The sequence below is a fragment of the Psittacula echo genome (assembly GCF_963264785.1).
Source record: "Psittacula echo genome assembly, chromosome: 16".
Classification (NCBI taxonomy): domain Eukaryota; kingdom Metazoa; phylum Chordata; class Aves; order Psittaciformes; family Psittacidae; genus Psittacula; species Psittacula echo.
Window position 1 is genome coordinate 11,043,578 of NC_137752.1, and position 26,884 is coordinate 11,070,461.

Sequence of the window (26,884 nt, forward strand, 5' to 3'; positions counted from 1 at the left end):
GTATGGCACAGACAGTGGGATTTTTAATACGTATCTTTTTAAGTAGCCGGATAGGGGAACACTGTTGTAGGTTGATCAAAAACCTGGTTTGGTTCCCTTTGATCTGTATCCACCAGTCAAAACTGGACAGTTTATTGCTTCCTGGATGCTCCTCAAGGCGAGTCCCATGTGGAGCTTGATGTTCAGTGTGTCTGTGACTGGTGATGACCCTGCTGCACAGATCCTGCCTGCAGGCAGCAGAAAGGGAGAGGTGCTGTGCTGGGTCTCAGCTGCTGCCCCTAGCCCCAGGGGCTGGATGAGACCCTCTGGGAGCTGTTTTGTTCCCATGCCCACATGGAACGACCTGCTGATGGCTGCCCTCAGCTCATGCCCTCCTGCAGCAGGTTCCAGTGTGGCGAGCCTGCCCAGCACAAGTGCCAGCAGCCCAGGCGGTGAGCACAGGAGCTTCCCACAGACTGACAGGGATGGCAAGGAGATAAAGTGCTGGAGCTGCCACCCTCAGGGATCACAGGAATGGGCTCTTCCCCACAGCTGTGTGGCCAGGAGTCCCCCAGGGCAAGGGACAGGGTCAGTGAGCCCCACTGTCCCCCTGCCAGTTCCCCTCTGCACTGGAAGCACTGGCAGTGAAGAGAAACCACAGCTCCCAGACCCCAGTGAACAGAGGCCGGCAGTGCCCACGGGGTGCTGGGGACATGCAGGGCTGCAGCTCTGACCTGCCGGGTGACTCAAGTTGGGTGGCTCAGGCGCTTCCCCCAGGCGGGGTCTAGAGAGGTTCATCCATGAAGCACCGCTCACCGCAGGGGCCGGCAGCATTCCTGCTTCCCAGAGCAAGCCCTGGCGCGGCAGGATGCTGACACACGCATGAGTCCCTGTGGAGCCTGTGGTTTGGGCTGCTGAGGGTAGAGGGGCTGTGGCAAAGCAGGACCTTGTCCTCCCTCTGCTCATGGGACACTCATCAGGGTCCGCACGTGCTGCTCCAGGGGAGCAAGGGCCTGGTTGCCCACAAGGACATGACAAAGCACATAAGCATTCATAGAAGAGGTGGCAGGATGCACTGAAAGAGCTGAGCATCGCGGGCGCTGGCACCAGAGGGGAGTGACTGTAAAGACACGCTGCTTCCAGGCACTGAACAGCTCACCTGGACACACAGGGACAGCAGGAAAACCCCAGAGGCAAAGGACGGCACAAGGCTGAGGGTGGCAAACCCAGCACCCTTTGGCCATGGGGCAGTGGGTGCCCCAGGGGGGTGCTGAGGGTCCCTCAGCAGGGATCCCATGTGCCCCTTTCTGCAGGTCTCCCACCATCCAGCCTGGACACTTGAGGGGAAGCCTTGTAACAATGCAGTGCAGCAGAACACACTTTGTCCTCTGCTGTCACTGCTGGGCCCCAAACTGCCGCAACAAAAACATGATAAAATGACCAGGGGTAAAAGTGAAGAGGAAATTCCCTTTTAGATAAAGAGGGAATTAAGAAATTAATGCCTAGAGAGAGTGCACAGCTGGAAACCCAGGACATAAACCAGTTCCTTCAGGTTATATTGTCTACAACTGAGGAGTAATGGAAAGAATCAGTGGAAAAATGATGCCACTGAGGGTGATACCCAACCAAGAGACATGGGGATGGAGGTGATGAAGGTGAAAAAGTGGGTTTAGGGCACATCTGCAGCAGCCAGTGTCAAAATACTAAGCAGTGCCCTGCAGCACAGCCAGAGCAGGGCCTGGGGCAGGGGGAGGTCTCACTGGTGCATGACCATGGTCCCACAGACACTGCTTTGATGGTGATGCTCAGCCATGGAGGAGGCTTTCATTCCAAGCTCTACCAAGCCAAGTGCAGAGAAGGAGGGAAAATAACCCTCCAACCCTCCCCTGGAAACACAGACCCTTGTAGTTGCTTCTGGCCGGAGCCAGACTCACACACGAACGTGTCCTGGTGGGAAGGGGAGAGGCTCAGCATCCCTGCCCTTACACAGGCACAGGGTGGGCACAGGGGTCCCCTGCCATCTTCTGATGGAAATCAGGACAAAACAGCACACTGTGACCATAGGAAGTGTCATCAGGGGTCAAGAGGGACCGCTGGGGCGCAGCATGGGGATGCCCACCTTAAAAGGTCACTTGTAGTAAAGCCTGGGCAGGAGCTTATGGACATAGGGATGTTTCAAGTGGAAAAAGTGATTTTTTTGCCCATGGGCTGAGCTGGGGGGTGAGATGTCCCTGGGGGAAGGCACGGTGTGGCCAGGAGCTCTGGGAGAGGGAACGTGCTGCCTATGTGTAAATGTCCCAGCAGTTCTCAGCCCCTCTGGACATCCACCCCTGTGCCCACCCGTTGCCTCCGAGGATGGAGAAGGCTCAGAGGGGACTTTATTGCTCCCTACAAGTGCCTGAGAGGAGGATGGAGCCAGGAGGGGCTGGGCTCTGCTCCCAAGGAACAAGGGATGGGACAAGAGGAACCGGCCTCAAGCTGCACCAGGGCAGGTTTAGATGGAGCTGAGGAACAATTCCTGCCCCATGGGGTGCTCAGGCATTGGCACAGGCTGCCCAGGGCAGGGCTGCAGGCACCGTCCCTGCAAGGGTTCACACATTGTGGAGACGAGGCCTCAGTGCCATGGGTTAGTGGTGGCCTTGGCAGTGCTGTGGTAAGGGTTGGACTGGATGAGTTTAAAGGGCTTTTCCAACCTGGTTGATTCTATGATGCTATGAATGCTGGGAGAGCTTCTGGGAGAGCTGGACCAGTGTCACTGTGGATGCTGGGGATGGGTCGTGGTATAAGACAAGCCCCACAGGCTGGGGAGTGAGCTGGGCACTGGAGCTGCACTCTGCCCTTTGCTGCTGTTAGGGACACAGCTCCTGGCACCCCAGCATGAGCCCCTGGGCAAGGATGCTGGGGCTTGATGGGTGCCACGGGGTTGGCACTGCCTGGGTGGTGTTTGGGAGTTCTCTGCCACCCTCTTGCCATGCCCAGCCTGGAAGGAGGCAGAAGTAAAGCAAAAGCTCCATTCTCTGGCCACTTCTGATTTAACGATCTCATGGAGGTCACTTATTTTCAGCTGTTCCAAACCATCAGTGCAAGTGGGACAGTCCTCCCCACCACAGATCCTGAAACGAGAGCCCTTCCCTTCCAGCCCTGCACCCCAAACCCAGGGCCCCAAATCTGTGTCCACCACCCTGTGGAGCCCCCGTGTCCCCCCTCAACTCAGCTCGTAGATGGTCTGCTTGTCCCTGCTGGTGACAAGAACATCCTGAAACTGGGAGACAACGCGTCCGAAATGGGAACCTTCCCAGAACACCTTCCCGCAGCCAGTGCAGCAGTAGAAGTGGGTGAGCTTGGCTTTGTCCAGCACCCCCGGGGGGATGGCAGCGACCTGCAGCACCGTGCCCCCTGCCAGCACTGGCCCCTCCAGCCGCTCGGCGTGCGCGGAGCAGCAGGGCTGGGCTGTGCCATGGGAGGACACAGCAGCATCGCAGCTCCAATGGGGCTTCTCCTCACAGCTCACCAGGCAGCCTGTGGGGAGAGGGGACAGCAGATAAACCATCAGGCACTAGCGTGATGAGCGGTGTCTGTTCTCAGCCACATGAACCGCTGTGTGAGGCGTCTGTCATCCCTGCAAGGAGTCCAGGCCCTGTGATGCAGCCTGAGGATGAGCATCCTGTGAATCTGGGAGAAGGTGGCCACCAGCACCCACCAACTGCCTGCCCCGAGCATGGCTCCTGGGCAGCCTCCTGTGACCAGCAGCTCCTCCTTTGTGTCCTCCTGCACCTGGACAGCATTGGGTCTGCACCAGTAACTGCACCAGTGCTTCTGCTGTACTGGATTTACCCCCCTGTGCAGGTCGGGTGAGGCTCCTCACCAATGTAGGCTGTGTCCCCCCCAGCCTGGGCTATCTTACAGGGCAAGCAAACAGCAAGGGAAGCCCTTACTGCTGCTTTCATTACACACATACCCATTAACAGCTGTCTGCAGTGCTCATAGAATCATGGAATCCCAGCCTGGTTTGGATTGAAGGGACCTGGAAGCTCATCCAGTTCCAACTCCCTGCCATAGGCAGGGACACCTTCCACTAGAGCAGCTTGCTCCAAGCCCTGTCCAACCTGGCACCCACAACTGTCAGACCTGCCCAAGGACACTGGTCATAGGGGTGTGTGTGACACCCAAAAAGGGGCACAGTGTGGTGCAGCCCGGGGCCATGTCCTGTGAGGGGTCCCATGTCCTGAGCCCTGTGCTGGGTTGCATCACTGCCATCACCGAGTGCCAGCAGCCCCGTGGCATTCCTGGCAGCTCGTGCAGGCTTCCCAACATCCGGGCAGTGGAAGCCGAGGGCTGAGCTGCCTCCCATCCATCAGGAGCTGCAGCCGGGGTGGCTGCGGTCACTGCCATCCATGACTCAGTTTTGGCAGCCCAGGCATCACTTAAGACAACAGAAGGCATCCTGCATCGCTCCAGCAGCACCTCTGGGCACCCAGCCTGCCCCTCTGGGGGAGCAGAGGAAGCTGTGCTGGGAGCCAGCTGTGACACAGGGACACCCCTATTCCCAGCTGGCTTTTCCCTGCATCCCAATGCCATCAGGAGCTGGGACGTGCTAGGGATTACTGTGGGATGAGGACAGCCCTGGAATGGGCACCGTGTCCCAGCACGGACCCCACGGCTGCCAGGCAGGGATCCATCACTGCGTGAGCAGAAAGAGTCCAGGAGAGCTGCAGGAGGCTCAGCTCACACCTGCCTCTGGTTCAGGGGGATTCCCAGAGCCCCCCAAGCCCTTCCACATCTTCCCAGAGGAGACGACAAGCCCACTCTGGTGGGGATGGTGCCTCCTCATTCCCAGCAGACACACAGCCACACGCAGGGTCAAGCCTGTCACTGCAGATGTTCCCAGGGTGTTTTGCAAACCAGCCCTGGACCACCACACAACCTCAGGTTTGGCGTCTACTGACACAACACAAGCAGCCCCAATCTCTGTCCCAGCCACTGGCCCAGAGCTGGGCTCACCACTGCTGTGCCCTGGGCATCCCATAGCCCCTCTCATGGATGTGCCTTTCCTTCATCCTTTGCATTTCCATTTCCTTGGGACACAACCTCCATTCTCAGAGAGGAAACAATATGACCTCATTTTCCCATCTTCTCCCAGTCTGTCGTGTGATAAAGCACCGGGGCTGCTCTCAGGACACCCCTGAGCTGGCTGGAGAAAGGACGTGAAGGAGAATCCCTGTTCCCAGGGTTTCCTCCAGGACAGATCCCTCTGCCCTGTACTGCATGATGTTGTGAGGTGGCCTGGGTATGCTAAGGAGACCAAGCTGCAGGATGCACCTTCAAGCACAGGAACCACAGACAACCTGCATAGCCTGGGCCAGCACTTGTTTCTCTTCAGTTTCTACCATGTGGACACAAATTTGCCTTTCTCCGCCTTTCTATTTATTGTGCCTGCTCTTGAGCACTGGGACCTCTGCATCTGCCTCCAGGAACCTGACGGCAGGGACATTGACCTTGGGTGGCACTTCTGGATCCAACCCTAATGGAAAGGCTGCTGCCAGCAGCCAGCACCACTGCAGCACCTTTCCCCTTCATGGATACCTAAATAATCCCTTGGCCTCATCCTGCAGCACCCAAACCCCGCCAGCGCCAGGGCACACACACCCCATGTGCTCTTCCTTCTGACACGCTCCATCAGCCGCCCTGCTGCTGGTGGCAAAGCCAACTGTGGACCCCCTTCTGCAAAGGGGGTGATGAAACCTCCAGCTCCCTCCAAGTCTCCAATCCCACCCCCTGGGCCCGTGAGAAAAAGGCAGGCAGGGAGGAAAAGTTCATCCCTTAAAAGCCCTGGGAGAGAAAGGCCATGATGGTCACCCACTAGTTTTGCCTTTCACTTGCACCAGCCCCCACCTAATTGTGGCTCTTCAAAGGGTTGAAAATGCTACATCACTTCAAAGTGACCATTTCTGAATGGGAGCTTGTAAAACCCCTTCTCCCCCTCCCACCAAATTCTTTCCAGGGCTTTTGAAGCTGCCTGCTCTCCCCTCGCTGCCGCCACGGTGAAGGGGCCATTGGGCGCCAGGCACAGGGTGCCAGCAGGGCATGGGGTGAAACCTGCACCAGGAGGAGGTCAGATCCCACAGGAGGAAATGGGTTTTCCCAGGGAAAAGGAGGGATTTTGTGAAGGAGGGTTGTTTCTCCCCTTTGAGATAGGCAGAGCCTGCAGAGCTCCTGCAGGGCTGCATGGCAGAGCTATGCTGGAGAGGGAGCAAAAGGCATGTGTGGGGTGTGTGGGGCCCAGGGAGCCAAGCGTGTCCTTCCCATGTGCCAGGAGGGTTTCAGATCCGTGGCTTTCAGAGCTGTGTGATGGTTCACACCACAGGCTGGGTTCCCACCGCATCTCTGCGGAGGAGAAATGAAAGCAATTCCTTACCAAATTGATTCGAAACACCTCTTGGGAACTAATAATCCCATTAGAAAACATCCCAGAAATAAAAAAAGCCCTTTTGCCTCTCACTCACCTCTCCCCTTCTTGCTCAGGTCACCCTGGGGGTGACAGGGCTCCAGCGGGGGCTGAGCCCTGCAGCCCCTCAGCACCCAGGGGCTGAGCACACACACGTGTTGGTGCCCTAGAGCTCCATGGGCAGCAAGGATGGTGCTGGTGCTGCAGCTGCAGCCCTGCTCAGCACAGAGCCACCTCCTCCTGCCCTCACATGTGCTGCTGCTCACATCTCCAGCCCCTGCTCATCCGTGGGAACAGCACAAACCGCTGCTGTTCCCATCCATGGACACGTCTCAGTGAGTGCTGCCATGTCCAGGGGAAAGGGGATGCTGCAAGACCCCAGTTCTGCTTGTTTCTGCATTAGGTTCTTCCCTGGGCTGAACAGGGCCACCCTGTCAGTGGGATCCCACCTCTGCAGCGGCCCCACTTCATGCCAAAGCCACTGCCACGCACCCCAGAGCTGGGCTGACCCCATGCTCTGCAAGGCGGAGGGCAGCAGGAGCCCCACCAGCCCAGGAGGGACCACTTTGCTTCAGTCCCCAGCCCCAGACAGTAGGGAAGATCCACAGCACAGCCTCATCTCATGCCCTGGGGCACTGCATCGTTCCTGGAGGTACCTTCACCCCTGGGAGCAGGGCTGTATGCCCCTAGGGCACGGCAGCATCTGGGGGCTCAGGTGATGGTCGCACATGAATCCTGAGCAGGGGGGATGTGGTGGGCAAAGTGTCGTGTCCCAAAGGCCACAGGGAAGGCAGGGAAGGGACAAGAGCTCCAGTTCCACATGCCCCACGGCAAGGTCCTGCTCACAGACAGGGGGGCTGAGCCCAGTGGGAGGGATGTGGGACAGGGCACAGGCTGCCTGCAGCGGGCAGGGGGACGTGCACCCCCCCATCAAAAGAGAGGCCCTGAGTGGTGCAGGGTCACACTGAAAGGCCACTGTGATGGTGGCACTGGTGACCTGCAGTACCTACAGCCTATTCTGTCAGTTACACTGAGGTCCTGGGTCAGAACTACTGGGACAGCACTGGGACTCCCCGCTGCGGGAAAGGGGGCACAGCAGGGCCTGGGAAGCCAGAACAGAGCAGGATCAGGGCAAACCTCTGGAGCTGAGTCCATTTCCCTTTCCTAGTTTCATGGAATCCCAGACTGGCTTGGGCTGGAAGGGACCTTAAAGCTCCTCCAGCTCCAACCCCTGCCACGGGCAGGGACACCTTCCACTGGAGCAGCTTGCTCCAAGCCCCTGTGTCCAACCTGGCCTTGAACACTGCCAGGGATGGGGCAGCCACAGCTTCTCTGGGCACCCTGGGCCAGCGCCTCAGCACCCTCACAGGGAAGAGCTTCTGCCTAAGAGCTCATCTCGGTCTCCCCTCTGGCAGGTTCAAGCCATTCCCCTTGGCCTGTCCCTACAGGCCCTTGTCCCAAGCCCCTCTCCAGGTTTCCTGCAGCCCCTTTAGGCACTGGAGCTGCTCTCAGGTCTCCCCTTCAGGAGCCTTCTCTTCTCCAGGCTGCCCCAGCCCAGCTCTCTCAGCCTGGCTCCAGAGCAGAGCTGCTCCAGCCCTCGCAGCATCTCCGTGGCCTCCTCTGGCCTCGCTCCAGCAGCTCCACGTCCCTCTTGTGCTGCTGCCCCAGAGCTGGATCAGGGCTGCAGGGGGGGTCTCCCCAGAGCACAGCAGAGGGGCAGGATCCCCTCCCTGAGCTGCTGCTCACGCTGTGGGGGTGCAGCCCAGCACACGGGGGAGGGGGGGTTCAGGGCTGCCCTTGTGTGCTGGAAACACAAATGTGGCTGCACACAGCCCGTCCCCACGGGGACCCAAACCCCCCGCGGCCGCCGGGGGCTCCCGCACGAAGCCCTGCCCCCAGGACGCGTCTGCAGCGCAGGTCCCGTGCGTCCCGGCCCAGAGCCAGGCCTGGGGCAGGAGCCCGGTCCCAGCTGGCGCTGGTCCTCACCCCGCAGCTCCGCAGCAGGAGCCGCACTGGGGCCTGGCAGCGGTTGTGCAATGAGAGCCCTCCCGCAGCCGCTCCATCCCGCCTCACTCGGGAGCTTCGGCCCTCGTTGGGCAACTGAGGCGGAGGTGTTTTGGAGAAAGCACCTCGTAAAGGCTGAGAGAGACCTGGGAGCATTCCTGGAGTACAAAGTGCATGGGAAACCTGGCCGCGGTGAGAGATTGAGCGGGATAAGAGGAGTTATGAGCCTGAGAACCACGCTGGATTGCAGGGCGCTGGAGATGCCTGGTTATCTTTTCCTCCTCGATAAGGCTGATAAGCAAAGGACAAAGGACCGAGGATTGAGCAACTCGGGGCTGCAGCAGCCCCAGCTACAATCTTGAGACGTTCCCAGGGTGGAGGAGGGAGGATGAGCTCAAAGCAAGAGGCACCTTCAGCAGCTCGCATCTCCTGTGCTGCTGTGGGAGCAAACACTGCTGGTCCTGCACCCAGTGCTGGATGGCAGCACCAGAGAGTCCAAACCTCTTCCTGGAGTGTCCATAGGACCACTGAATCAGCCAGGTTAGAAAAGCCCTTTAAACTCATCCAGTCCAACCGCTCCCAGCACTGCCAAGGCCACCACTAACCCATGGCACTGAGGTGTGTGAACCCTTGCAGGGACGGTGCCTGCAGCCCTGCCCTGGGCAGCCTGTTCCAATGCCTGAGCACCCCATGGGGCAGGAATTGTTCCTCAGCTCCATCTAAACCTGCCCTGGTGCAGCTTGAGGCCGGTTCCTCTTGTCCCATCCCTTGTTCCTTGGGAGCAGAGCCCAGCCCCTCCTGGCTCCATCCTCCTGTCAGGCACTTGTAGGGAGCGATCAGGTCCCCCCTGAGCCTTCTCTTCTCCAGACTGAACCCCCCAGGTCCCTCAGCCCTTCCCCATCACACTGTGCTCCAGGCCCTGCACCAGCCCCGTTGCCCTTCTTTGGCCCCGCTCCAGCACCTCAATGTCTCTCTTGCGTCTCCCTTGTTCAGCACAGCACCACTGTCAGCGGGTACACACAGGGCCCTGCATACCCACAGCCCCACAGTGGGATTGATATGAGCAAATGAAACTCTTCTGAAGAAGGGGAGCTGGGAGAGCACAATCCAGTGGAGCCTGGGGTATGTTTCTGGCCAATCTTACCACTGCAGCCCTGGTCCCCATCCGTGCCCTGCTCAGGATGGACAGGAGCATGTTCCCATCACCCTGCTGCACCCTGGAGGGAAGGGAGCCTAAATGCATGGGGTGGCCTGGTCTGAGGGTGAAGGGGGCTGGGGATTCCCTTGGGGACCTGTCCCCTTCCCTACAGAAGCATGCAGAGCAGCCTGAGACATCTGGGGTGCCGTGGCCTTTCCAACGTGCTGAGTCTGGTGTGAGTGTGCTCCTGGGACAGCACAGGCATCACCCACCCCTCCCACGTGGCAATGAGGCAAGCAGGATGCTCACAGCAAACCAAACGCTGTACATCAGGAAACAACCCTGCATCCAGCCTTCAGGCTCTGGATACACAGCAGCCTCTTCCAGAGGCCATCAGTGCCCTGGTGAAGGGGAGCGGGTCCCACCAGCCCCTGCCATCAGCCCCTGGGCAGTGGCTGTACCAGAAGGACCTGGCACTGTTCTGGTGTCACCCTGGCTCGGAGCTGCAGTGAAGCCTTCCCCACGCTGTGGTCTTGAGCTCTTCCTCCCACTGCCTGTGCCTGCCCTGTGGAGCTGAGGGCCACGAAAGAGACCCCGGGCCACTGCTCTGGCTGGTGGTGGTGAGAGGAGCCCTGCCAGCCCCACACCACTGCTCCTCCAGCTGCCCACGTGGCTGATGGGGCTTGTCTGGCCCCTGTGGGATGCGATGCTGGAGCAGAAGACAGGTAGTGCACATGTCACTGCTCTCAAGTACCAGCTCTGTTGCCTGGTCAGGGAGGATGCTCTCCCAGTCTGGAGATCCCCAGGGTGCTGCACTGGGGGCCCTGAATACCCCTGGCTGCTGTTCCTGCTCCTCCATCTCTCTCCAGCAGGGAGCAGAGGCTCCGGCGTGCCTGAGGAGCAGTGCAGCCCAAAAGGAAAGCAGGACCAGTTGTTTTTATGTTTTGTAAAACGGTTCAGATGTGAGGGGCGATGTTATGGTTAAATCACCCTTTTCTGCTTGGCAAATCCCAACGAGATCAAATGTGCTACATCTCTGCCCTTCCCAGGGATGAAGTTCCAGCTGGCAGAGCGTCCCCTGAGCACCAGGCCCTGTGCCAGCAGGTTTTACCACACTGACTAAGCAAGAAGCTTCCCCCAGCCAGAACCTGTGACACATCCATCCCCCTGGGTCATTTGGGAGCCCACACACTGCCAATGGCCTCCCGCAAGTTATTGCCTGTGCCACGTGGTGACCCCCAGCCTCTCTCTGCCCCATCCCATCTGCTCCAGGCACCTGAGCTGCTCAGAGCATCCCACTGGGAAACAGACATCATGGGGCAAAGCTGTCTGGGCTTGAAGCTGTTTCCTGCACTTCCATCAAAGCCCTCATGCAGGGAGAATGTGGCTGTGTCAGGGAAAACGTTCCCTAGGACCTGGGAAAGTCCTAGGTGTGAGTTGGAGTGAGCTATTACAGGATGAATAATTTGCCTTTCATCACTTGGAAGCCCTGCCATAAAAATCAGGAGCCAAATGGAGCGGCACACGGGCCTGGGCTCTGCAGTCAGCACGTGAACAGCCCCAGGCCAGCCCCAGGCTGGTCCTGCAGGATCATTGTCCTCACACCCTTCCCCTGTTTCTCTTCCACAAAATTTGACCCAAATGGGACATTTTGAGGACAACCCAGTTGAGGTCATGCTGATGCTCACAATCCCTGCAGCCTCCAGCAGAATCTAACTAGAGATGGAAACCCCAGGACGGCCAGAGCCCTGGGGCACAGGGAACCCCCCCTGGCAAGTCCCCAGGGGCCCTCACTTTGGATCAGGTGCCCAGGAATCACAGCTTCTATTTTATGCATCCATTGCAGCAAAACACTAGCCCTCTGAGGATGTTGTGACACCTTCTGTCCCGGACTGCTCCACATCAGAGGCTGCTCCTCACTGGAGGATGCTCCTCAATCAGGTCGTGCCTGATGTGGCTGGTGCAGCAGACTGGTCCCTCTCTGTGAGACCCCCAAGGTCAGGGAGGACCCAGTGAGAGGCTGCATGACATGATGGGAACATAGGGTGTTGCAGACATGGTGTAAAGGTAAAGCAAGGTGGTCTCTGAAGACTCCACATGGAGCAGCAATGGTGCTGTGTGAGAAGCCACAGCTCCATCATCCCCATCCCAAAGGGGGAAGGGGAAACCGCTCACATGCTGAACACAAACCACAGCATTGCTATTTCCCATACTCTGGAACTGGCTGAACAGGCCCAGCTGGTGGCTGGGTACACACGGCAGTGCCCTCACCAGAGGAACTGCTGCAGAGAATACCCCGGCCTCTCAGGCTCCCAGGCTGCTGGCACATGGGAAAAGCCGCCCCCCCACGTCCCGCGACCTCAGAGCCACACGTGCGGTTCTCAGCAAAGCCGCAGCCAGCCAGGAGCACCCGCAGCCGCTCTCGCGTGGCCCTCTCCTGTCAAGCAGACGGGGAAACCGAGGCACTGCAAGCAGCAAGGGCTGGGGCAGAGGCTGGGCTGGGGCAGAGCAGCAAGAGGAGCACGTTCCTGCTGTGCCTGCGGTGGGTGTCACTGACCAGCAAACCACGGCTCCCCGTGGGGAGGAGTGTGTGCAGGCCAGTGCAGCTCGGGGCAGGGCACAGAATAAGCCTGGTTTGTGTTAGAAGGGACCTTAAAGCTCCTCCAGCTCCAACCCCTGCCACGGGCAGGTACACCTTCCACTAGAGCAGCTTGCTCCAAGCCCCGTCCAACCTGGCTTTGTATGGAGGAGCCCTCCTCCCTCCTGAGCCTGCCAGGCAGGAGGTTCTGACTCATTCCTGCTGCCTGACCTAGTTTGGGAGGCACCACGCAGGTGAGAGGCACCATCCGCAGCACCAGCCAGGAGGCACCTCACAGCCCAAGCTGAGCTTTCCATGTCAGACAATGCTGGTGGCCTTGGGCTGCCACTTGAGCCACTGCTGGTGTGTCACCAAACCACCCTGGGCTGGGAACCCCATGCACTACCCGGTACCTGCAGGGCAGTACGGGGCGGCTGGGGTGGCTGGCTGGGGGCTGCACTCAGTGTGCACAAGCTCAACCAGGCACAAAGTGGGTTTGAACAGCTCTGTGGGTCTGCACCCAGCAGCAGGGTGGTGGCAGGAGACTCCATTCTCCCCTCTGAGAGAACCTCAGTCTGAGTGGGATGGTCCCGCTCTGCCCCGGGCAGCGCATCCCAGGTGGGAGTGCACAGGTTGGGGTCAGAGCATCGCTCCCACCATGGGCACCCACCCACTTACCTGCACTGCCGGCCCCCGGTGCCTGCCTGCTCTCCTCCACCAGCTGCCTCATCCTCTCCCTTGAGACCTTCAGGTACTTGTCACAGTTGCACACCTGCAAGAAGAGAGAAAGGGAGGTCAGCGGGATGGCATCCGTGCTCCCTGAGCATCTCCTGCCACACCAGGCACCCCCAGAGGCTAGGCAGAGCCCAGTCAGATGCATCACAGCAGGACATGGGGCAAGGCCTGTCCCACCAAGACAGGTGGCAGAATGGCACCAGACACAAATTTTGGGGTTCACAAGCCACAAGAACCTCCTCTCCAGAGGCGCTCCACCTTTACGCTGCTGCTTAGCCACATCTTCATGCCAGGCTGGCAGTGCTGCTGTCCACCCCAGGGAGTCCTCACTACTCAGCCCTATACGATGCCAGAAAACACCAGCAATGGAGGTTACCTATGAACATCAACCAAGATTTGTCCTCCCTTGTCTCACAGAAGCTTGGGAGGATGGCTGCAGACCCTGAGACATGCTGGGGTCTTGGCTCGCTCCACTCAGCCCAGTTCTGCCACAGCACCACAAGCACTGAGTCACATTTTCTCCCTCATCTTTGGTTTGCCAAAATGTGCCCAGAGAGGTCTCTGAGCACCTGCATATGCTGGGTGCTGGCTTCTGGGGAACCAGACCCCTCAAGGAGCAGCTCAAACCCCCACTGAGGAGCACCTGAGCTGGGTGCCATGGGCTGCACCCAAAAGCAGCAGACACCAGATCTCCTGGGCAGCGTGCACCCAGCTCCCTGACAGCTTCCCTCTCCTTTCCCTGCTTGGGCTGGAGGTGGATGCTGGGATGTGCCGCAATACCTCTCATCAGCCTTTTGTTCTTAGGGGCTGTTTTCTGCTTGCAGAGTGTTTCCAGCACGCTGCACCCAAGGCAGGCAGGGAGAGAGGTGCACAACTTCACTCACCAGAACAAGATCCCTGCCTGGGGCTTCGCTCCAAACCCTGTTGAAACCAGAGAGGTTTTTGCACCTCCCGAGAGGCCCCGGCGCGGGCCCGCGGCTGCTCTGCTAGTTTGCGGTGCGCTGGCTGCAGCAGTGCTGGGTTCACAGCCAGGTACAGTGATGCCCCTGCTTCCCACACAGCTGCCTGCGGGAGCAAGGGGGGGAGGATGATTTGTTTGAAAATGAGCTTGCATCATGTCCCTGCTGCAGGGCAGAGCTGCAGGAAGGTTATTTCCACCAGCAGCTGCCACATAACCAGCACATGCTCCCCAGCCCCAGCATGACTTGGCCATAAATTGAAGATGCTGCTTCAAAGCTCTGCTCTGGAGCCAGGCTGAGAGAGCTGGGCTGGGGCAGCCTGGAGAAGAGAAGGCTCCTGAAGGGGAGACCTGAGAGCAGCTCCAGTGCCTAAAGGGGCTGCAGGAAACCTGGAGAGGGGCTTGGGACAAGGGCCTGTAGGGACAGGCCAAGGGGAATGGCTTGAACCTGCCAGAGGGGAGACTGAGATGAGCTCTTAGGCAGAAGCTCTTCCCTGTGAGGGTGCTGAGGCGCTGGCACAGGGTGCCCAGAGAAGCTGTGGCTGCCCCATCCCTGGCAGTCCCTGAAGCCACGTTGCTCCAGCCCAGACAGACAGAGATGGACAAGGTGTGATCCTGAAAGCACCCAAGTGACATGGTAGCTGCTGCATCACTTCTTATAGGGAATTTTGCAGCAGTCCTTGATTTGCATTCAAGCATTAGGGCACTCGCACTCCTGCAGACACGGGTCAGACCACCACATGCTGCTCCAGCTCATGGCCTGTTCCTTGCTCATGCTGGGGGCTGCAGCGGCTGAGCGAGCTCCCTGCCCTATGCAGGGCAAACCACATTCAAACCCTGGCACCTGTGGATTGGAGCTGGGGGAGACCCAGGGAAACAGATTCTCTTATTTGAGTGAACCTGAATTTCTGCAGAGCCACATCAGCCGCTGGGAGTTACCCCATCAGGAGATGCCACTTTGGAGTTCACTGCCAGCCCCACACAAGAGGTGGTCACACTGCAACCCACAGCGGCCACCCAATACCATTGGATCTGATCTCTTCAAGCTTCAGCTGCCTGGAGGAATGAGGACTGGAGCTCACAGGCTCCTTTGCACACCTCTGCCTCCCCTTCTCTCAGCTCTGCACCAGCTCAGCTGTGCCTGATCTACCCTGAAAGATGGCTGAGAAAAATGGGAGAGGAGCACAGACAGATCCAGGGGTAAGAAGTGAAGCAGACAGATGGATGAGCTCCTTCTTTTGTGACTGATGTCACCCGCAGCTGTGGGACAGCCCCTGATGCTGCAGGATGGGATGGGATGGGACGGTTCCTTTGAGCCTGCACAGGCTGGACGTGGAGCCATGGGTGTCACCACCCTGCAGGGATCCAAATCCCTGGTGTGGCTCATAGGGTGGGATTGCAGCAGGCAGGGATTGGTGTTGGGCAGCTCCCAGGCATGTGTGCCAGGCACTCCTGCAGGACAGTGCTGATGGGGAGGGGGCTGCACATGGAGAGGAGCTTGAGCCTGGCACTGGGAGAGATGTGGGGCAGCAGCAGCATCAGCTCTACCGGGATGTATCAGAGGCTCCCAGAGAGGTCACAAACCACTCGGTTACCAGGATAGGTGCAGCAGGGGTACAAGGGACAAACAGCCCTCCCTGCCAGGCATGGACATGCACCCTGTGTGGATATAGCCTCATTTCCCCTTCATCGCAACCCCAAAATCTACCTTAACAACTCCCCTTGGTTGTTTGGTGCCAGCATGCTGGGCCAGAGGGGCTTCTGGCTCCCTCTCAGATGCAATGAGCAACCTCAGGCAAACTTCTCTGCTTCTCCAAGCTTCATCTCCATTGTAAACTAGGGACACCCCCTGGGTCAGATTCGCTCTGGCAGCCCAGGGATAACTTGGCATTTCCCACTCCCCTGGGGCTGCCAGACACTTGCCGAGAGGCTCTGTGCCCCACGCCAGCTCCCAGCCTCCAGGCCTTCACCACCTCAGCTTCCCCACAGCACGGGGCGGGCGCAGGAGCCAGATCAGCCACTCAGAGCAGTGCCAATTAGTGGTAATAAAAAATTGCAATTAATTGTTCTAATGCCTTGCCGAAAGGAGCCAGAGGAGACGCGGCGAGCAGGGCAGCCTGCCTCCTCCATGGGCCCAGCTGAGCCTGCTATGCAGGGGCCAGTGGTGGCCTCAGGCTCCGTGCTCAGCTCCAGCCTTGGGACACGGCTCCCACAGCCTTCTGCATCTGAATGCCACCACCTGGGAGTGTGGAGCAGTTTCCGCATGGGTCTTGCTGTTATTTTAAGGGTAGGGAAGTGGGGAGCCTCTCTGCTGGAGAAGGGATGGGTTGTTGCTGTTTGGGAAGGTTTGGCTGCTCCACATCCATCATGACAGGATTAGCTGTGGCCCCATGGAGTGGGGTGGATGTAAGGGCAAAACTCTCCCTGGCAGTGAGACGGTGGCTCCTCGGAACACTGCCGCTGCTGTAAGCAGGGGCTACGACCCAATACCAAACATGTCCCCTACACAACATCAACCCCGCAACATCTCAGGGTCCCCCGTGCCTGGCTCGGGGTGGGGGTAGCAGCTTCTGCCCCACACCCCAGCGCTGCCGCAGGGACAGTGTGACGAGAGCCTCTGCTCACACGGTCCTGCCTGGCCAGCGCCTGGTGTAAGTGCGGGGCCATGGGGGGGAAAGGGGTTCAGCGGGTGGGGAGGGGGCCGGGGGGCTGCAGCCCCCCCCAGACCGCACCTCACGGCCCGCGCTCCCGTCAGAGGCGGTGGCCGCTGCCCCGCGGGCTGCGGGCCGCAGGGTGGCCGCGGGCACAGCCCGGAGGAGGAGCAGCGCCGCCGTTCTCACGCTGAGGCAGCCCGTGCCAGCACACGCTGAGTCACCGGTAAATCCCAGCCGAGATCTGCTCTGCCCTCTGTGAAATGGATCTTGGCTGCACCCCCGCTGAAGCAATCCCGGCGCTCGGGAGCCATGGCGGGCGCACTTTCCCACGGCAGCCCGGCTTCCAGCGCCCCGTGTGAACCAGCCCCTGCCCGGCCGGGCGCGGGTGCCCCTGGCACGGCACAGCCAGGGCAAAGCAGGGCGAGAACGCCCCTGCTCTGATGCCCCTGCGCTGCCCATTGGGGCTGGTGCTGAATTCTGGCTGTTTGGGCAGGCAGGGATGGCTGTCACACCTCCCCTGCCTGCCCGGGCTCTGCTCGCCATGTCCTTATCAAGGATGGAGGGTGGTGTCCTCTAATCTTTAATGGAACAGGAGCACAGTGTGATGGGGAAGGGCTGAGGGACCTGGGGGGTTCAGTCTGGAGAAGAGAAGGCTCAGGGGGGACCTGATGGCTCCCTACAACTGCCTGACAGGAGGATGGAGCCAGGAGGGGCTGGGCTCTGCTCCCAAGGAACAAGGGATGGGACAAGAGGAACCGGCCTCAAGCTGCACCAGGGCAGGTTTAGATGGAGCTGAGGAACAATTCCTGCCCCAGAGGGTGCTCAGGCATTGGAACAGGCTGCCCAGGGCAGGGCTGCAGGCACCGTCCCTGCAAGTGTTCACACATTGTGGAGACGAGGCCTCAGTACCATGGGTTAGTGGTGGCCTTGGAAGTGCTGGGAATGGTTGGACTGGATGAGTTTAAAGGGCTTTTCCAACCCAGCTGATTCTATGATTCTGTCATTCTAAGGATGAAGAGTGAGTACAAGGCGCATGTCCCCACCACACTACCAGGCACTGGGGCTGGTCTGTCCCTGCCTGCGTGGCCAAGGACAGGGCAGGTGTAATGTCTTTTTGCAATGCTGGCAGCCCGTCCGGTACTTGTTGTTGTTTACGACAATCCCCACCTCTCCCAGCCCTCCTGGGTGGGGATTTCACCAGCAGTGACGCACGAACCTCCTGGGACTCAAGGGACTGGATGCTTCAGCCCAGAGCTCTGAGGCCATCTCACCATCCCATCCCCTTTCGGCGCCTCCACCCAGGAAGCCAAGCAGCTCGAAGAAAACTTGAGTCCAGCACACAACAGGGTCTCAAAAAGGGCACCAGGGTCCAGTGCGAGCTTGGCCAAAGATGGCAGCAGGAGCTCAGCTGGAAGTCCATAGGCTGGTGCCCTACATACGTGGAAGATGAGGAAGTTCAGGCAGCAGTGCAGTCAGTTTTGATACCCCTGAAAGCTAGATCTCCAAAGCAATGCAGAATGCATCTTGGTGATGCTGAGATCTGCCCAGAGGAGCCATCCCCAGAATGGTCCCTGGACACACAGGGCTCCTTCCATCAAACATCATGGGCCAGTGTCACTGAGGGATGTCCTTGGCAGGGGTTTTACAGTGAGACACAACCCTCTGCCTGGCGAGCTTCTGGCTTGGGAAATCCTCAGTGTATCAGAATCAGCTGTGAACGACAACAGGGCCCAGCGTGAACCCTCTGGGGCAATCCAGGGCAGCTCATGTCAGGACAATTCCTTGGGCGTCTTCTGCTGCCGTATCACAGGACTATTCAAGAGCCACCTGGAGTGATATCTCTTTTCCTACTCACCGCCTACCCTCTTCCCTTTCTTTCTTTCCCTCTTTCCGAGATGGATATCATCTGGTGAAAGGGCCACTCCTCCGGATGAAGGCTGCAACTCTCATTTCGGTTGTGAAAGCACGGTCCTTGAGCACTGAGAGTTTCTTTCAGGGACTTAACCGAGACAAGATGCCTCCCCAGAGGAGGTGTGCAGATGCCCAGGCTCAGCAGCTCTCTCCCTAGCACAGGCTGCCCATGTGCAGCCTCCAAGTCCAGGAGATACAGACAGGTCTGCCCCCAGCAGATCTCCTGCCCATCACCCAAAGCAGAGAGCACCCAGAAGGGAGGGAGATGGTGGGAAGGACAGTGAAAGAAAACCAGGTAACAAATTCCGAACACAAGCCAGGAGCTGATCATGCTCAACCTGCTCTAGTGGAAGGTGTCCCTGCCTGTGGCAGGGGCTTGGAACTGGATGAGTTCTAAGTTCCCTTCAACACAAACCATTCCATGATTCCATGACCTGCCCACAGGTGTATTTTCACACGCTGTTCCCAAGTCTCCAGCTCCTCCTTGCTGCACTCACAACTTTGACCTTCAGACACTCCTCTTCCTTCAGCCCGATTGCTCTCTGACCTGCAGTGCCTTCAAGGTCCTTGCACAAAGAACAGACACCCCAGCAATGCGACCAGACCTCCCCACACCCTATAGTGCAGAAGCCAACTCTGGCTGCAGAGCAGGCCCTGGCACAGCTGCACCTCCAGAAGGGATTCAGAAAACAGTTCACTGGGAATCCCCTTTATGCCAACAGCTTTTCTCGTTGACCTTCACCAGCACCTGGGAATCAATCAGGTGCACACTGCTGCTCCTGCTCTGTCCTTGGGGACCAGCAAACCCACCCAAGCAGCAGATGGGATGCATGGCTGCGTTAGCCTGGTCCTTCAGGGAATGCCTGGTGCATACAACAGTCCTGAGCAGCCACCAAAACCTGGGCAGCCCCATCTGCCAATGAACACAGTGACAGCCGTGCCAGGAGATGAACCTTGATGGTCCCACATGGTGGTGCAGCCCATGCACCCTCCTCCAGACCTGCTTGCACAATGAGCACCAGTGTTATGGTGATCAAGCTAAGTAACATGCTATGGTGGAAACACAGGGCTGCTGGTGGGTTCCTGGCATCGTACAGAGGCATTTTGGTTCACAAAGAGGGAAGGTCTCTGTTTATTGAATCATTAAGATCACTTCCCTCATCGCCAGCCAGGTACTCTGAGAGCAAGTGCTGACCTAGCCCAACCCTGCTAAGCTGGTAAGATGACATGGGATCCCATGCCAGCCTGGTACTGCGTTCCCACTGCTTTCTCTGCTCCCGCTTTGCTATTAGTCATCCATTTCTGGAAGGTTTCTCATGCATAATAAAGTGTTTCAACACTTGCATAAGCCAGCTCTTCTCACCAGGAGTGACCCGCTGCATTTCCCAACGCTTTCCCTAGGCAGTCCTTCCGACTGCCATGAAATACAGAGTTAGAACATGAAGTTTTCTATCCCCCTCGGAGGCAAAAGGTGTGGGAAATCGAACAGATAAGAATGCCTTAATTAGTATCATTTGCATAAGCTCTGGGAAAGGCTCACCTGACAGCTGGAAGGGCCTCGCTTGTCTGGGAGCACCAGCCATGGGCACTGAAATGGGCAGATCAGTGGAGCTGTGCTGCTGACCAGACTGGGGAGATGGGAGGTGATGGAGCCTCAGAGGCTCTATGGACACCCCAGCTCCCACTGCCTCCTTGTCAGGGCACCCCAGCTCCCTCTGCTTTCTTTTTGGGGCTCCCCCTGTCTCCATTTTCACCTGCCAGTTTGTAGCTGCTCCAAGTGAGAGAAGAGGATGTGATTTTTAGGTTGCAGAGGTCCATCTGCCCTGCCCTGGATGGGAGGGGAAGCACAAGCACATCACTGGGTACCATGTGGAGGCTGCTGGAGCAGGCTCAGCATCCGGTAGACATGGGACCTGGGTGCTGTGATCTCTGGTTTTCACTGTGCAGATGGCTGCGGGTCCCTAACCACAAACCCCATCCCGCTGTCACTACTGTGGGTACTCGGTGCTTGATGTCAGCTGCACCGAAAGCCTTTTTGAGTACCTCAAGGCCTTTGCAGTGATGAGAATCTCACCTGACATTGCACCTAAACCCACATGCAAAGCTGAATTTCCCAGGGGAAAAAGCAGTGATGCTCAACCCCCCTCCTGCCACACACGTGCCCCCTCAGATCCCTCTGTCTCCTCCAGCTGCCTTTCATCCTGCTCAAGTCTCACTTGCTCGTGTTTGCTCCTAGCAGGGCTGTGAGCTGCTGAGATAGAGGCTGAGCTCCTCCAAAAACCTGGAGCTGCCCCAGCACCCTTGACCCAACCTTCACCGTAGCTGCAAGCCCTGTTTATACAGCATCCAGCGCAGCGGGGTGCTGCTCCAGGACAGGCTCCCAGGGCTTACAACGACTTTAATAACAAAGCCAAACCAGTCATAACTGCCTTATAATGAGGTTATGCAGCATCGCTGGAGCCTTCGTTTTAGGGTGAGCTTGGTGCCAGGAGCTGCCAGGGGCAAAGCTGTCCCTTCCCACCCTCCTCCCTGCCTGCCCACCAGTGCCTCCTCTCCTCCCTGTGGCAGCACTGCCTTCCTGCCTGCATGAATGTGCTTTATATCCACCCCTGGGGTGCATGTTAACCCTTCCTGGGTGTGCAGACCTGCACCATGCAGCTCCAGGGCACACACTCCTGCCCCAGTTTGATTTGGAGCAACCCAATGGAGCCTGTGCCATGGCAGGAGAAGGGTTAACCTGCCCTGCTGCCCACAGTGCAGCTCATTGCTGCTCCTCTTCATCAAGCTGGAGGTGAGAGCTCAGCTCTTGGCCAGAGGCTGCTGGAGGCTGGTAAACTGGAGGGCTGGAAAAACAACCCAACCTGAGCTCTGAAGACACCCCAGCACTGGAAGCAGAGCGAGGGGCCATGTCCTTTCAGCTCATCCGAAAGGATCTCACCCACAAACTGACATGCAGGTGGAAATCTGGCTACCAAGCACCCGACAGGCCTTCAAGAGCATCACATTTTGGCATCAGAAATAGAAAGAAAAGGTCACAGAGATGCATTTTCTGACTGTGAGAATCAGAGCCCTGGCAACTGCAAAGGACTGAAGCTTTTCTTTCTTTAGATGAGTCCAACACTGAGATCATTAACAGTCAGGCACAGCACTGCTCTTTGTTACCCAAAAGCATGCTGGAAGCTGTTTCCTGCCTGACACAGGTCCCACAAAACCCCAGTGCAGCATGCAAACCTCAGCCCCATTGCTGCATCTTCCTCCCTGCTGAACATGCAGCATATCGGGGGCTCCATCCTCTGCTCCCAGTGCTAGACAAGCTTTAGGAAATTGTCTTTATTATGTATTAAGCCAACAGCTACTCTTATTTCTGCTCTTTCCTGGCAGCTGCTCATCCTCTGGTTGAGGTCCTGGGACTTCCCCTGCTTGCCCGTATTGAGCCCTTGAAGCTGGGTCTGTCTGGAAGCCATGCCCCAAAAGCTCTCCAGTTCCCTCAGAGCAGTTTCCCACCCTGTACAAGTGGCTGAGGCTACTCTGGGGCAGGTGGCTGCATGACTCTGCTCCTCCATGGCCATCTGCTCCACCGGTGCCCCTGGCCAGCACCAGTGAGTGGGTTGTGCGGGCAGGGCAGGGAAGGTGGCAGAGACAGGGGTGTGCGGGCAGGGGCAGGGCTGGAGGCAGAGACAGGGGTGTGCGGACAGGGGCAGGGCTGACCGGAGAAGCTGGGCTCATGTTTCAGGTTCTGTTTTTTGCCTGGGAACCCGGGCCTGTCCGTGGTGCAGCGCGGGGGCCCCGGGCAGCGCTGCCTCCCCCAGCTGGAGCCAGATACCATCGGCGCTACCTGCCCGTCCCTGCCGGCATGCTTCACCTCGGGGTGCACGGCAGCATCTGCTGAGGCACTGGGACGTCCCACCCGCGCCCTGCCTGGTCCATGGCGTGGAGTGGCAGGAGGGAAGGAGCTGTGTCCTCTGGGCATGGCTCACTGCAGGCCAGGCTCCCCAGCCCTCCTGCCACGCTGGGGCTGGGAACACTTCATCACAGCTAAGCCCGGGAGATGTGGAGCAGCCCTCGCATGCTCCCCATGCCATCTACACCAGGCACACGTGTCCCTTCTCAAGCCTGGCCTTAAATCCATGCCACAGGGGGTACAATGCTCAGTGCTCAGGGGGAACCCCTGTAGTCCCCTCTGGTAGCTCCGAACCCGCACCATGCTCTGTAGGAACCAGTGCCCATGAGCACACAGCTGCATCAGACCCATCACCTTTTATTTACTAAACCCAAATAAACGTGATTTAGTGCCCACAGCTGCAGAGGCATGGAATCCTGAGCAGCCCGAGCGCGGGTGCAGCCTGCGGGCTGTCCAGGGCCGAGACCGCACTTACACACCCACAGGCAGGCTCCCCACATGGGGCCATGACTGTGGAGCCTGTCCCCTCACCGTGGGCACTCACAGCGCGCACAGGGGCAAAGGCGAGGGGAGGGAGCCACCCCTCCTCCTTCCCCCTTCCTGCCCCTTCTCCACGCGGCTTTAACCGGTGCGAGAGGAGAAACTGCGGCAGAAAACGGGAATTAAAAAGCCCCAACCAACAACCAGCGTGAGAAAGGAAACGTGCGCGCGCCCGGAGCGCTCTGCCCGCGCCGGGAACAATGGCCCGGGCAGAAAAACCGGTTCCTACGGGAGGCGGAATGGGCTGGGAACGGGCTGGAGGGGGCAGGGACGGCTCACCCCGAGCGCTCCCAGCCTGCAGAACAAGCCGGGCTTCATGAGCCTGCGGCTGCGGGGCTCGCTGCCCCCCTTCCCGGGGGGAATCCTGCCCTGCCCGAACCCACCCTGCCGGGATGGGCTCATCCCCAGCCTAAGGCCACCCCCAGGCAGGGGCTCATAGAGCCTCAAAATGGTTTGGGTTGGAAGGGACCTTCAAAGCTGCCCTGGTCCAGTGCCCCTGCAATGAGCAGGGGCACCTTCAACTCCATCAGGTTGCTCAGAGCCACATTCAGCCTGGCCTGGAATGTCTGCAGGGATGGAGCATCTACCACTTCTCTGGGCAACCTGTGCCAGTGTTTCACCATTCATTCTTTCATTGTAAAGAATTTCTTCCTCACATCCAGCCTGAATCTCCCAATTTTAGTTTAAAACCATCACTCCTCATCCAGGCTGAGCTCACCCTCAGGTAGTGGCTCATCCTTAGGCTGGGCTCACTGCCAGGCTGGGCTCATCTCTGGGCTGAGCTCACCCCACAGGGCACAGGGACGTGCTGTGCTGCTGGCCAGGCTCTCCAGGGCCGTGCATGGGTGGGAATGCTGGGCAGGTGCCCACTGGAATTGGTGCTGCTGCCAGTGTGGCTGTGGCAGAGGAGAGAGGCAGCACGATACTCATAGAGGTAACGAGACATTGGCACGGCCCATGGACCCACCTCCTCACCCCGATCGCACCCATGGGATGTCTGTCCCTTGCGGGAACATGACCCACAGGCACACTTGGGCAGAGGGATGGGTTGGCTGAAGATGGGGTAAGCCCAGGTACACAAACCAGCTTCAGCATGGTCCAGCAGCAGGACCCCTGCCCTGGACACAGCCACGTGTGCTGGATGCGGCCCTTTGCTTGCATGGCAGCGTTAGGACATGCTGGGGCCTGGATACTTTCATTCTGAAGCAGAAGCTTCAACCCTGCCGGAATCAAAGCCACTGTCATGCTCCTCAGGGTGAGCTGTGGCTTCCCTGCACCGGAGGAGTGCAATTCCCTCCAGCTCTGGCTCTGCATGTCAACCCAACTGCTCCAGACCTGCTCCCCATGGGGGTGAGCCACAGCCTCCCATGGGGCTGAGCTGGACCTGTCCCGCCACCCCTCACTGCGGGGAGAGCTGGGGAGAGCAGGAAAGGCTCCCCTAGACCTGCCACAGCCAAACTGTTCTCGGCTCCCGCAAACACCTCCCGGGGGGAGGCAGCTCTCCCTGCCCACACCAGGAGCCAAAGAGAGGGAGAACAAAGCTGTGCCCAGCACATTCCTCTGCCTTGACACACTTGTGAGCCTGTGGAGCTGCTGCTGGGCTCCCAGCACCCGCATCGGCTCTGCAGCGGCACACAGGGTTCCAGGTTCCCCAGGTACCTGGCAAAGAGCAGCACTCTCAGCCCTGTTGTCACTCCTAACAGCCTTCTCCTCCTGGATTTAGCAAAACCCATCCAGTTCTTTTGATCCATTCTCTTTCTTTCCCTAATCAAAGGGAAATGTTCACTTCTGGGGAGAGCAGTTGAGCACAGCAACCCCATAAGAGCAAACCCAAACCTGTGCCCTGTGCTTCCACTCAGCCCTACATCAGAAAGCCACGATGAGGAGCAGCCAGCCCATGAGCATACCTGTTTCTGTCACACCCAGTGGCAGTGATGAGAGAAGGAGCAAAGCTTTGGCATCATCTTGGTGGAGACACCCCCAGCCTAGGAATCCCCATCCCATGTACAAGACAGTCTGAAGCTCCAGCTCCAGCCCAGAGCTGTGCCCTGCAGGGCTGGGGCAGTGGCACATCCCTGTATGTGGATGGGAAATGGTTGGAAGCAGGTTTGACACTTTGCAGAAGGGAAGGAGCGATGCTGGGCTCCTGCAGGGCTCCTGCTGCTGGTGGAGGTTTCCATCCTGCCTCTTGGGATCACACCCTGGGTGTGTTTGGCACCCCAAGCCCACCAAGATGGTGATGCTGCCCCGGCAGGCTGTTGCGGTGCCACTCCTGCTGCAGCTCCTGGCTGCACTGTTGGCACTGGAGGAGGGATGAGGCTCCCCTCTCAAGTCTTCAGGGCTGAGCTGCAGGCTGAGGACACACTGGGTGTCCCTGGAACAGGGGATTTATCCTGGCCTTGCACAGAGCCTGGCACCGCTTCTCGCCTTGGGGTGGTCCCTGTGAGCATGGGACTGCTCCAAAAACTGTCACTGCCTGGGCACAAAGCGTGCAGGGATGGAGCCAGGCATGAGGGCCAGGTCGTCCCTTGACATGGTACAAAAGGGCTGCAAAGTTTCCTCAGTGAAAGGAAACCTAGAGAGCAGATCAAGGCCTTTAGAACTGAGGGGGAAGAATGAGCTCCATTTGGAAGTTTCCTCTGTAACTGAGGTCCTTGGATGCGAAGCAGTGCCAAGAAGAACTTAGAAATGTTTGTGGTTAGTGATTTCATTCTGAGTGGCACAGAGGTACCTGCTCCATTGCACAGGGCTTCGAGCAAGCTGCTCTATTGGAAGGTGTCCATGCCCGTGGCAGGGGTTGGAGCTGGATGGGCTTTAAGGTCCCTTCAACCCAACCCATCCTGTGGTTCTGTGGTTCTATGCAAACCCTTGCTTGGCCAAGAAGGGCTCTGGAAGAAGCTGTCAGAGGCATGCGGGCCCTGAGCTGAGGGCTCCAGGGGGGCAGTGGCAGGGAGCTGGCTCACGGGCAGTGCATGGGCAGCCCATGAGGAGGAGGAAGAGCACTGGGGAGCACAGGCAGCCCCTGCCGGCAGCCCCATGGGGGGGGGCTTGCAGGTGCACCGGGAGCTGCAGATGTGGGTCCTCACTCACATCACATCTGCCTTCCTGGCACCTCCGCTCCTGGGGTGCTTGACAGGGCTGGGGAGCTGCTGGGCTCCATCCTCAGGCTGTGGCCATCAGCTGGGATGCCCTTGGGGTGATGCTGCCCCTTCCCTCGAGGATGGGCACGTTGCTGGGTTTATCCACACATCTCAACATTGGCCACCTTCCCCAGGTGCATTTTACCCCAGAAACATTGGTGGTGGGGATGCCCCTCACAGGCTCTCACTGGGGACACAGAGCAAGTATCTGCCTTTGCAGATGCAGTTGTTGCCGTTGGTGTCATCATGAAGTCAGGATATGTTCTCAGTCACATGGAAATCCCTCAGGGCCAGGGGGATTTGCCTCTCCTGAGGTCACTATTCACCAGAGGCCACTGTCATGATGCTGTCCCCAGGGATCTCCCTGTCTCAGGGGAAAAGTCTCAGGGATTTTTCACTCCCACTTACTGGCTCCAGCCCCAGCACTGAACACCCAATCCCATCCTGCCTGGCAGCCCTGCAGCTCTCAAAGCCCCTCCAAGAGAAGACACCAGCCCCTTCAAACCCATGTTCAACCCCTAGGGTGCTGGAGAGAAGGTTGGGGGGAGTCCATCTTGCCAGCACGAAGTGGCTGAAGCCCAAGAGGGTCAGATCCTGCCCTCCCTCAAGCAGTGCTGAAACGTGCCCTGGGGTGGTGGGTGCTCTTGTAGGTTCATACCATGTCACGGGCATCTCCACCCCACATGGGTCCCCAGCCTAGGCTGGGCAGCCCCTCTGTCCATCAGCAGGGCGGAAAACGCAGGAGCTTTGGCTGTTCCTCACCATGGCAGAAGGGCTCTGAGAGCCCTGCAGACCCCTCCCCAGACAGAGCTTCTGTCCTTGGCTCCAGCCCAGACAGGGCTCATCAGTGCTCAGCCTCCCAGATGTTCCAGTTGTGGTCACCACCACATCAGCAGAGGCC

At 58.6% G+C, this 26,884-nt stretch overlaps 1 protein-coding gene across 1 annotated transcript in view; it reads right to left on the bottom strand.

The window, feature by feature from the left end:
* Positions 1-3,184: 3,184 nt before the first annotated feature.
* EXD3 (exonuclease 3'-5' domain containing 3) overlaps positions 3,185-26,884 on the bottom strand; it is a gene marked incomplete at both ends in the record, with an annotated part of 193,874 nt that continues 170,174 nt past the window's right edge. Inside the window, 2 exons of the mRNA XM_080630557.1 lie at positions 3,185-3,498; positions 12,823-12,916. Of these exons, the coding sequence (XP_080486683.1) occupies positions 3,185-3,498; positions 12,823-12,916 (408 nt within the window). The remainder of the gene's footprint in view (positions 3,499-12,822; positions 12,917-26,884) is intronic.